Here is a 12,099-nt window from a genome sequence, read left to right on the forward strand (position 1 = left end):
ACAAGTTGGATGAAAAACCGGACAAAAATTTGTTAGTCTGTTTCCAGTTCAATAGTTTCTTTTCTGTTATCATCTTTGCACTTTTCAAGATTTGGTGATCAATAAAGTCTTTCTTTCACTTCAGTTATAATGGCATAATTTTGTTTCCATCGCAATATTATTATCGCTACAACAAAATCTGACGAAGTTACCGCGTTTAGCTTCGTCAGTCTAAGTTTGAACGCTTTTACGCTCGCTTAGTTCGTTACTATCACTACAACAAAATCTGGCGAAATTACCACGCTTTTACGCCGGCTAGTTCGCTCAAAATCTTGAAATTACCACGTTTAATTTAAAATCGGTCCTAAGTTGAACGCTTTTATGCTCGCTTTCGTTACTTTCAAAATCGGCAAAATTACCACGCTTAATTTAAGTTACTATCGCTTACAAAACAAAATCGGCGAAATTACCACGTTTAATTTTAAAATGGAATCTAAGATGAACGCTTTTACCACGCTTTCCGGCTTAGTTGCGTTTTACTATCGCTACCACAAAATCAAAATGAAATTACCACGTTTAATTTGGGTTAAGTTTGGGCGCTTTTACGCCAAAAGATGAACGCTTTTTACGCTAAGCGGCTTTTACGTCGTTATTATCGCTAAATTACCAAAATTTTGGGAAATTACCACGCGTTTAATTTACTATCGGTCAAAAAATCGAAAATTACCACGTTTAAACTTTTGTCGTTTAGTCGTTACTATCGCTAATATTTACCAAAATCGGACGAAATTACCGCGTTTAATTTCGAACGGTTTTACGCTTCGCTTATGAACGCTTTTATTACCACTTAGTTTAATAATCGCTATTTATCGTTATTATCGACAAAATCGGCCGAAATTACCACGTTTAATTTCGTTTTATCTAAGTTGAACGCTTTACGCCGCTTTCGTCAGTCGCTTATTATTGCTACGACAAAAATCGGCGTTTAATTTTCGAAATTACCACGTTTAATTTTGTCGGGTCCTAAAGTTGAACGCTTTATTACCTTTTTAAAAATCGAGTTACCAGTATTATCGCTTACACAAAATCGGCCGAACTTACCACATTTAATTTCGTCCGTCTAAATTGAACGATTTTACGGCAAGTCGGTTACTTTCGCTATGTCAACATCGATGAAGTGCCCGTTTCGTTTAAATCGGATTACGCATCGGACATTTTTTTAAGCTCAATCTAATTTTGCAAGCTTAAAGTTAGCATTGGGGGCGTTTCATTCTATTTCGTGTCATATATATAAACCAACAACATTATCAGTTTTACACAGGTATGTTATCAGACATCGCAACTATATTTAATTGCCAAAACATACTTTATTTTTATTTTCATCACAAGAATTTTTAGCTCTATGATATTACATTCACACAATCATATATTCATTGGTTTGGGAAAAGCCAATAGTTCCTTATCAGTTTTTTGCTTATACAACTCGTACAACTCTTTCCGTTTCATGCGAAACTATATGACAGCTTAATTATTTTTTCTATGGCATTGTGCCGATCTTTTTCTACGAAAAAATTTCGGCGAAAATTTTCGAATATATTCATTATTTTGTCTAAGGCAACGAGACGATATTTCTGAGTGAATCTTTCCTGCAGCTTCATTGAGCCAATCTTTCTGAGCAAAATTTTCCGAGCGACACTTTCCAAGTAAAACTTTCCGTCAACTTCATTCTTTTTTTTCTAAGGCATTGAGCCGATTTTTCCGGGCGAATCTTTCCGAGTTAAACTTTCCGACAGCGCTATAAGACATTGAGTTGATCTTTCTCAACGAAACTTCTTTCAGCTTCTTTCATTCTTCTACGACATTAATTGACACCTTGTTACGCAAAACTTTTCTCCGTCGACTCCTTGTGAATATATTTTGCTCGTACTACCGCCGTTTCTCCGTGCGGCAAAAAAATTCGCATTATGTTAACTTTCCGAGCGGATTGAAAATTATCTTCACCTTATTTATTTTTTCCAAGGCATTGAGATCATGCGGAGCGAAACTTTTATTCGCGGTCTTTTCGTGAATTTCTTTCTCCCGTCGTACCGCCGTTTCTACCTGCGACGACAAGAATAAACTTTTCGTCAGTCTTTCAGACTTAACCAAAATTTTACGATAACTAATAAAAAAAATACTAACATATCTGTTTCCGACACCGCTTTATCATATTCTCCGCACTTTTCTCCGTTTTCTTCGTCTTCTTCGACAGGCCAAATTTAAGTTTTATCAAAACTCAATAATTTAAGTTTAATATCCTAGCCGATCCAATTTGAAGTTGCTCGATCCTGAGCTAGATTATGTCGTGGCCTCGTGTATTCGTTATATCTGTCACCTTCTTTCCACCTCACCAAGTCTCCGATTGTCATCGAGTTTTTTTCTTCTCGATTATCTTTCATCCGTAATACACGATCGTTTTACTACAAAAACCCGGTCAGATAGCTCAAAAACCGGATGCAATAGCTCCACAATGGTGAACCAAGCCAAATATATGGGACACAGGTACGGTGCCCCTCCTTAGAGGGCGCTGCACCATACCGTGTTTTATTAGATCGGTTTGAATTCTTTCCAGGCGCCTTCATCACCTTCTCCACAGCAGCGCCTTCATCACCTTCCCACAGCAGCGCCTTCATCACATAATGCAGCGCCTTTTTTATTTTTTATTTTTGTCGCCTCAAAGAGATGTGTCCCACTTTTCATTGAGGAAGAGAATAAGGTCACACCGCAATTTTTTTTTGTTGCTCAAGAAGAAAGTGGGGGTTGACGGGCAAAGAAGATTCTTTATATGTTGCTCAAGGGCATTGATATCTTTGCCAGAGGGGTCTTTAGCAACAAAGCAATCATCATCAATGGTGTAGATATACTTCTTCTTAGAAACCATATAACCAAAACACCTACAAGCAGAATCTTTAAAAGAAATACATGAAGCCTTGGGGCCCAAGATTTTGTTTATATCATTACGATTATAAAGTTCATAATCAAAACCTTCAGGTACTTTAATAACTTTTGAAGGATCACCATCTTGAACAATGATAAGATGATAATGTTGAAAATAAGGTCTCCACATCTCCAGAAAATCGAGATTTCGGATTGTTGGTATTACGATATCGACCCCTCTGACGTCCATATCATTGCACCATATAATCAAAATAAAGTTTGACCTTTATTAGAAAAGGCAACGATTTCATGCCTGGTTGCAGTGGTGGTATAACACCATATCATTGCACCTTTAATAGAAAACCAACGATGCGTTCTTCTTCTTCTCTGTCAGTGTTTCTATCAAGGCCTTGTTGCTTTGTCGGCCAGCCCTGCGCCTTCCCGGAAACTGATACAACTTTATATATGAGAAGAGCTTGATGGTAAGGAAACGTACCTACTAGTCTAAGTGAAGACAGCACACAACGTTATGGAGCGGCAGTAATGCAGACGAGGACGAGTATTTTGTGACTTCAAACCTTTTTCTTAACCACGACTGTTTTGCTAAGCTCCAGCGCTTCTATAAGGTCGAACTGTTTTTCAGTTCCGATAGGATTCTTTACTAATCCAACTCCTTCTCTAATCTCAATTCTTATCTCCTCCACATTCTTATCTCATCCGCACACTTTGAGTCCAATTAGTATTTAACTACCTTTTATTTTTATTATTACTAAACTGCCCATACGTTTAATTTTTAACGGTATAATCCAAGTATCGCAATTCCGTTGGCACACATCGTCGAATTCAAATTTCGTATTATTACGTGACACGTTCGGTACAGTTTTCGGCAATCGATTTCTTTTGCAATTTTATTTCTATGCATATTTTATTTTATTTTTTCTATGCCTTTTCGGCCTTCTTTTATTACATTGCGTCCTATATACGTTAATTTGACATTATGTCGTTTCCGATAAATTCACGAATTTTTTCCGATTGTCATTTTCCTATCGTTTACGTTCACACGACACTTTCGTATACGTTAATTTGACATTATTTCGTTTCCAATAATTCACGAATTTTTTCCGATTGTCCATTTTCCTATCGTTTACGTTCACACGACACTTTGTTATACATTCCGCTTGCTCTTTTCTTATTCCAAGTTTTCCTTGATTTTTCTTCTCTTCTTTGCCATGTGAACTTTGTTCGCATGACAAAGAGGGGCTAACTGTTCGACCCCACCTAAAATAACGCCCATTGGTAGGAGTCTCTATTTTATTCATTTAATCGGCGGGGCTAAAGCCCATTTGCAATACCATGGATCAATGTATGCGGGCCATTAACTCATGTGTCTAAGGCAAGAACCTTAGCCACACATTTTGCCACTAATGTACATTGATTTATGTCCGATTCATTTTTATCAAAGAGATAATTATCGGTTGAGAGTTATATTCTATCACAATGATGACTCAAGCTACAAGAAATACTTGAGCTACAAGGATTCTCTACTCTACCTAGATAAATACAAATCTATTTTTCATTCGAACTAGGTTCTTGAGACTTGATCCCATAATTTGGGTAATGTTAGAACAACTAAGGTCTGATCTCATCATTCCCCGATCACCATCATTTTTTAATTACTTTTCTAATGTTCTTCGTCTTTTCATCAACACTTGGTGTTTTGATCATATTTGGTCGAAACAGTTGTACCTCGGGAAAGAGTGCACTTGTATTAAAGGCTACCACCACAAGGTTTAATGGCAGCAAAGATAGAAAAGAGAAAGGAGATAATTATGCACTGTATAGGTCTGGATTTTGTGTATACGACCTGATGTTGAGTTTGGTAGGGAATGACTGTACTTTTTCTTTAGACAAAAATTGCCTACGTATCAAGTTCTTTGGGTAAACTTGAATCAAGCATTACGTAGTTCATTTCTCTCTACTTATAGATGTTTGAGCTGACTTTCCTTATTTGCTTCAGGCCGTTGTCAAGTGTAGATCGATATTTTGTGCTATCTTGATGATTCGTTATTACTTCTGATGTTACAAAGTAAATGTCTCATTAATTGGTGCGTTGACTGAGCTTCAGGATCGCGGTGGATCATTTGTTTCCATATATGGTTGTACTTGATATTTGGGACGATCTGAGTTTGGGTCGTTATTACGTCCTAGTGGCGTGGTACGATCTGGTGATGTACGAGTTGTGAAGATACGACTTAGTATGTAGACACGTGTGCTGTAGTGATATGTTTGAGAACGGAAAGTACTTACAAACACCGTTTTAAATTTTGAAAAAAATGTATTTTTGAGAAAAAACAATAATAAAACACTTCATTGCGATAATATAACTGACCATTTAGTTGGTTTGGTTTTTGGTAATAAAAATTGTATGTTACCATTTGATTAGTCCTAAAAGTTAGACCACCTTTTTTTTTTTTGATAAAAATGAAAAAATTCAGCTCATAGGTAATATTCTGTTCATCATGCCTCGATTTCAAACCTTCAGGCTTGAAAATATCTGTATTAACAATTGGATCCAGTAAACTTTGTAATACTCAGATCAGTTCCTAGCACAATTAACTATTGTGTGAGCATATATTATGTAAAAGTTTGCAACTTGCAATCCAAAACATTTGCACGTGCCATGAGACATAATTAACCGAGTAAGCCTAAAAATCAGTAGGAGTAAGGAAGGCCGGGAAGTTCGTTGATTCTAGTATGGCTTTCAAAAGTCAGAACATAGCAAGAATTCCAGATTTCCAGTGTTGTTTAAGGATTATTAATGGACCGGATTTGGGACCTTTTTCATTGACCACCGGGCTTGGGTTCGCGGCCTTTTTACGCGCGTGGGTTTCCTACCCGTGTTTATAAAACTTAACGGTGGTGCGGGTTTCCTAAGCAAAGAAAACTCTCAATTATTCTTCTTATCTAATTTGTCTTATGCTATCCAGTAAGGATTATAGCTTAGTTTTTCATTGAAATAACGATGGCCGTAGCTCTAGGCAACTTTACGAGAGGGGATAAAAATTGGCATATTACAGCTATTATGTTATACCACATATTACATTGCTGTTTTCAGGATGCCCGAAATCAAAGAAATATAAGTGCTTGATGGACAAGGCAGTATAAGTTTGTGGGTTGAGAGTGCTCATTTTTCTTAATATAATTGAGCATTCCAGATGCAAGAAATATCTCTCCAATTCTCCATTCTGGAGCATATCGTGGCACATTACAGTGCTTGTTGAGGGTTTAAGAGTTGAGTGCTGGTTTGAAGCTTGGTTGGATATCTATCTATTAGAGTCTGATGATCTCTTGCCCGTTGCAATTGTTAGTGTGTGAACCGAAAAGAGAAATAGTCACACCGTTGAACAAGAAAGAAGTTCATCATGAGCCCAGGCTGGCACACCCCGGGTGTGCCCAGGTCTTAACAGAGATAAGTTCAATCGGGCAAACCTCTTTCCCCAATTCCAGTGCACTGGAGTGCAGTAGTTGCATTTCTTTCTTTCGGTGACTTTTGATGCTTAGAAAGTTAGAAGGAGCACTCTATTCCTAGGCAATTTTTTAAAATATCCAGCCATCATTCTTATGAACTAAGGAAATCCTACGCATCAATACACTATAAAGCTGCTCCGGTCCGTATAACACAGAGGTTACATTTCACTCGAGAAACATTTCAACCAGTCACAAAAGAATGAATTAAAGAGTTTAGGAAGCACTCACTACAAAATTCGTTACACACAATAAAAAGAACAGACCTTGGACACGGTGCGATGACCATGCTAACAACTTACCTATCCCATTATTAGATCGTTACTGTTTTATTTCTTCTTCTTATTTCAAATGTTCGACACAAGGGTGATAATGCACTTTTCAAAACCCCGTTCCTGAAGATTTAAAGAAGCCTCGCTCAGGAAATTCCAAATCAATAAAAGCTTCACCGCAATCTAACAGTACCATAGCAGTGAGGTGAAATTAAAAATTCTGGTAGAGTACTGCCTTCTGCAACTAGGAATCGTTTGTGCCTGTACAACACAAAAGCAGGTTATATTGATATTAAACGAAAAATATTTATTATTGCAAAAGGAATTGTGATGAAGTCGAGCAACCTGTGAACAAATAAGTATTCAACCTGCTGACAGAAGCATCCTCGATACTTCTCCCTCAATCGCCAGTTTAATCGTTCCTGCCGATACAGGTCCAGCTCCCTTAAACTGCAAGCAGTTTTAAATTGATTTTAGAATTCTCGAAGTTTAATGGGAAAGAATGAAGTAAAAAAAAACAGGAAGACGAACCTTGGATTTGAGAGTAAGGGACAGAATTCCATCGGAAGTTGATGAATGAACTGAGTAAGCATCCAACTGAAGATTACATACCGCTTCCATTATTTCAAGAAGTAAACATTCTCTCCATGGAACACTCACCGCGATTGTAATCTCCTTCTCTTCAATGCAGACATTGACATCTGCTGCTAAATCATCTCCCTGTGAAACCCAATCAAGTTCAGGGCACATCATCTCGATATCACAAGCCTTCCTCTTGTTTACATTCACAAATTTTCCATTGGCATTACCACTATGGAAATAATTATCAGTTGATCTCTCTGCTATATCCAGGTATTTCCGTGTTCCCTTTGATTTAAACTCTGTTAGCTCCCTGCAGGACTCCAACTCTTCTACTCTTCTCTCAAGATCTTTCAGGTATTCTATTGTTTCACTAAGAACAGATGCTCTGTCGAACTGCATAAACAGGGAAAATGTTGATGATTCCATAAACCATGTAAAATTCTAAAATAGTTACAAAACTAAAAAATTACAGACTTTTAATTTCAAACAATGTAGGAATAACAATTTAAGCACCTTATTGACTGAAGGAACCAATGATCTGAGAGCAAGAATTTGGTCATCCAGTTTCTCATTTTTCTCCAATAAGAAATGACTAGCATCAAAATTCTCTTCCTCGGTTATATAAAGCTCGTCGATGCCACCATTTTCTTTTCTCACCTTCATAAAGCAATTACCATGCATCAATGGAACATCGCACAAAATCTTTTTCAGCATCTTCTGTGGGACTCCACTGTGTGGCTTCTGAGGGGTCACCAACCTTTCTTTCTTCCACATCAAAAAGCTGGATTTTTTATTGCCATTGTGTGAGCGTGGCAATGCAGTCAGGGGGTTGGAGTTCCCTAGAATGACAGAAAGAGTCCTCGTATAGTGCAAGTCATTTACGCCAAGATCCAAAGAGCTAAATTTTGTGCGGTTACAGTCTTGAAGGTCTAGCATATGATTGTTTGATTTTTCACTATTTGGAGGAGTAAAATGCTTCTCAGGATTCAAGAATGTCTGAGATATACAGTCACTTGAATTCATGGAAATGGGCACACAGTTGCTGAAGTCATCATCATCCATCAACTGCCAGCTCTGGACTTGAGAATCCCCACCATTTACTCCGTCCTTCATAAAGGAGTCTTGAGTCAATTGATCAGGATCACTTTCATATAAACTGTCGGGAGAATCTGCTTTAGATTCTTCACAAACTTTTGCCTGTAACTCGTTGTTTCCGTTCTGATTAAACTCAGTTTCAGCACTAGGGACATAGGAAGGGATAGATAACGGGAAGACTTCTGTCCTGAGTTTGGTTTGCCCACCACATTCTAAAACTGGATCATAATTCTCTAAACCAGTAACATCAAGTACATCATGATCGACTTCACAAATAGGATCTTTGTCGTTGTCATCATTCCATGGGATAGAAATAGAATTTTCAGAACATCTAAGCTTTGGAAACTCCAAGAAAACAGTCTTAATATGTTGAAGCAGATTTAGATCCTCTGTGACCTGTGATAACAAAATAAGATCTTACTTAAAGCTAAGACTATAGATATAGTTGTGTTTCAAGTGAGCTGAAGAGGAAACTCCTATTGAAGATTAGACACCAAGGAGTACATTTCTGAGACTGCCTACTTCAGCCGAGAAATTGACATGCCTCATATCAACTGGGGACTCACAGTGTAGCAGGCAAACTCCAATTAACAGGACACGTCTTGTGTTTCTCATTGGACTCTACTCCCTAGAGTAGAAAATAGACTCAAATATGAAACGGAGCTTACCAGATCAGACACGCCCAGCTCAAGGACACCACCAAACCAAGGAAAGCATACAACAGTCTGCAAATAGACGGAGGATTAATCAGCAACTCAGTCCTCTTATTAAGTTACTATTTATAACAAGTACAATTGAAATGCAACTCTATGTCCCATTGAGTTAATACATTAGAAGACCATAACCAAGTTTAACATGGCTACTGAAAGTACCAAAACTTGGGACCCTATGTAAATATGGGTGGTGCCGTCTTACCTGGATAGATGCACTCTGAAGGCGGCAATATTCAAGCCAAATTTCATGAAACGGGATATGAAACAAAACAAATCAGTTTTCAGCAGTTTAGATAACAACTAGCATCAAGTTTATAATCCAAACAACAGATTAGTCAAAACTGGATGCTATCCAGAAAATTCCAACCTTAGCTAGTAGAGAGCGAGTAAAGACTTTGCTATTGGCACATGGAGCATTGCATAACCAAATATGTTGACCGCTTGAGAAAGCTCTTCCTGGCATCCTGAGGAACCATTAGGACCATGTTAAAAAATTACACACTACACCTGTAATCAGAATATTAGCTTCATTCATAAATATACAACATTTTGATGTGTTAAATGAGAGTTGTTATATTACCGAATACATTTTGAACCATCCAAAACAGAGTGAACAGGCACAAATGTGTACAAAACCAATGTTAAAATCAAAGAAGAGAAACAGTACCCTACTCCAGAAGCAAATGTGAATGACATGCAAACCAAGTAGTACCACTCCGCATCTGAGAGATCTTCAGGTGACAATGCAGCTGAAGACCTCTTAGCTTGTTGACTAGTGTCACCTACCACCAACAATTCATGATATAATTCCCTCAATTGCTCACTCCTCTTCAAGCCCAATTTATCTACGTTGAATTCCATAGGCTGCATTGTCTTCCTTGTCTTGATGTCACCATTATAGTAACCATCACTCCACTCCAGAAGCCTATAAAATCTCATTTGCACATGAAAGAAGAAATGTAAGATTTTATGAGTACTAAACACAGAATCAACTTCTAATAACAGCTGTACATTGTTTAATGAGATAAAATAAAGGCAGGTTGCTAACTAAGAATTATATGGCTTAGTTAAAGACAATCATTGCTAAAAAAAAATAGACAAAAACTGAAAGTAAAAATAAAAATGAAGATAGAACACGAAACATGGAAGATGAAGGAAACAAAAGGGGAAAGAGCAGAAACATAAAAACTAGATCCAAGTAACACGTAATTTTCCTGAAAGTTAACTTACAGAAAAAAAAAAATTAAAATTAAGAACTAATAATAAAACAAATAAAAGATCAACTATGCTACAACAAGCTTCAGCAAATTAAGTAATTAATTGTTCCCTAAATAACCTGCTTCACTATAGCATTGAAAGCAAAAGTACATTGAAATGAAAGACCATGAGAAGAAACGTATTGAAGTGGTCCTAATTTCTAAAGAGTTCTTTAATGTAGCATTGATGTGACCATATTTATATTGTTCCTACATGTTATATATCAAAAACATACCTGACAATTACCTGCAAGAAATCATGAAGACAGGTGAGGCTAGAGAACCACACATCTAGGGCAAGATAATAGAGCAGAATTATGTACAAGGATTCTTACCCTTGCTGTTGGACTGAAGTGGACCAGAAGATTGCATAGCTCCATTGTATGCTTTTAACAGCTACAGCAAGCTGGTTTCTTAGTTGCATCATTCCATTGTTTTGAAGCCGAGTAGCCATTGATCAACAAAGATCGATCTCTGGTGGTCACTGTACATAAAAGATCCCCACTCCTAAAAAAAAGAACAAAACAAAACTTTGAAGAAGAAATGTGGTATGAAAAACTCTGACTTCAATTCTTCATCACAAAAGCAGAAAACTAACTGAAATTCCAATTAACTATAACAGAATGCCAACTTGGGTTTTCCTCCTGCATGCTACAAGAACCAAACAAATATATTAAAAAAAAACGATGCATTAGTACAAATCCATAGTACTCATTATTTGTAACATGATTTAAACTGACTACTACCAAAAAAAAAAAAAGTGTTCCCAGTTCACCTGACCTTCTGAGTAGAACTTTAGAACTCAATTTTCAGAAAATTAGTTGTTGGGGGGAGAAGGAAGCTTCCTTGTTCTTTCTTTTAGCTGGGTTTTTGATAGTTCTTAACAGAAGGTGCAATTTACGATCAAATATTAAAAAAATATCAAAGTAGGTGCTGAATTATTGTGTATGTAAAAAGACTGCAGGGTGCTTTCCATGCTAGAGTGGGAAAGAGAAAAAGACACTGAATGATACAGAGAAAAATCCCACATATAGACATGGTTCTTTTGTAACTGATGAAAATTTGACCCTACCACCTATCAACCAAACAAAGCCATTTTCCCACATATCACTCACCTATAAACCAGAGAACAGAACTAAGGTGACTTATTGAAGAAAGAAAACAGTGTACATTTTCAGTAGTTTGTTTTTTTTTGTGAGGAATATATCATATGGTTCACACTTTCTGTTCTCATATCATGATTGTAGCAAACTTTTAACTTTCAACACTGAGATTCGAGACAAAAGACAGTAAGTAGTAGTAAACAGAGAAAAGAATGGTTTTGCTCTTCTCAAGGACTGAGTGTTAGTTTAATTTGGACTGCTTACCAAGTTACCACCAGAGCTTCTTGTGATTGAGAGAGAATAATGAAGAAACTAGGGGGATGAGATTCTTCTTGTTTCTATAAAAGGATGTTGTTACTGTTTCAGTCTCCCAGAAGTTGTCTGTCACGTGAAACATTCAGCAGGTAATTGTATAGACTATAGACTATAGACTATAGAGTATACGCTTATATGGAGTATGGATAGGCATATATATTATTTTTGAAACGTTAAAAAGCAAGATCGAACAAAAAAAAATTAAAAAAGAAAAAGACCAATTAAATTTTGCCAGCATCGCAATCTGGCCGTGAATGAATTTTGTCGTACACACTCTACGTACAATGTCCCGGTCAACTTCGAAATGTACAACAGTGACTGCTCAGGCCCATCGCATGCCTGG

At 37.0% G+C, this 12,099-nt stretch overlaps 1 protein-coding gene across 6 annotated transcripts; it reads right to left on the reverse strand.

Annotated features, from left to right (window-relative positions):
- Positions 1-6,602: 6,602 nt before the first annotated feature.
- LOC147513556 (transcription factor GLABRA 3-like) lies at positions 6,603-11,860 on the reverse strand. 6 transcript variants are annotated; one of them, XM_086596648.1, is made up of 11 exons: positions 11,706-11,860; positions 10,937-10,989; positions 10,674-10,845; positions 9,750-10,007; positions 9,450-9,546; positions 9,285-9,299; positions 9,038-9,094; positions 7,788-8,765; positions 7,224-7,667; positions 7,061-7,142; positions 6,603-6,953 (listed from the first exon to the last, which is right to left on the reverse strand). In XM_086596648.1, exons 3-11 carry the CDS (start codon positions 10,790-10,792, stop codon positions 6,937-6,939), a joined length of 2,067 nt encoding a protein of 688 aa, XP_086452774.1. In that variant the 5' UTR covers positions 10,793-10,845; positions 10,937-10,989; positions 11,706-11,860; the 3' UTR covers positions 6,603-6,936. The 6 variants fall into 6 exon arrangements, with proteins under 6 accessions (XP_086452774.1, XP_086452773.1, XP_086452775.1 ...); XM_086596647.1 differs by lacking the exon at positions 11,706-11,860 and adding an exon at positions 11,119-11,676; XM_086596649.1 differs by lacking the exon at positions 11,706-11,860 and adding an exon at positions 11,114-11,676.
- Between the last annotated feature and the right edge of the window lie 239 nt (positions 11,861-12,099).

This window comes from Coptis chinensis, chromosome 3 (assembly GCF_015680905.1).
Source record: "Coptis chinensis isolate HL-2020 chromosome 3, ASM1568090v1, whole genome shotgun sequence".
NCBI lineage: Eukaryota > Viridiplantae > Streptophyta > Magnoliopsida > Ranunculales > Ranunculaceae > Coptis > Coptis chinensis.

Bases quoted from the DNA above. Each gene is read 5' to 3' on its own strand.
- LOC147513556 (XM_086596651.1), bottom strand. From the start codon at position 10,792: ATGGCTACTCGGCTTCAAAACAATGGAATGATGCAACTAAGAAACCAG. The intron at 9,547-9,749 runs GTACTGTTTCTC...ATGGTTCCTCAG, and splicing joins ACATTTGCTTCTGGAGTAGG to GATGCCAGGAAGAGCTTTCT. The intron at 8,766-9,037 runs GTAAGCTCCGTT...TTGTTATCACAG, and splicing joins AGCTGGGCGTGTCTGATCTG to GTCACAGAGGATCTAAATCT.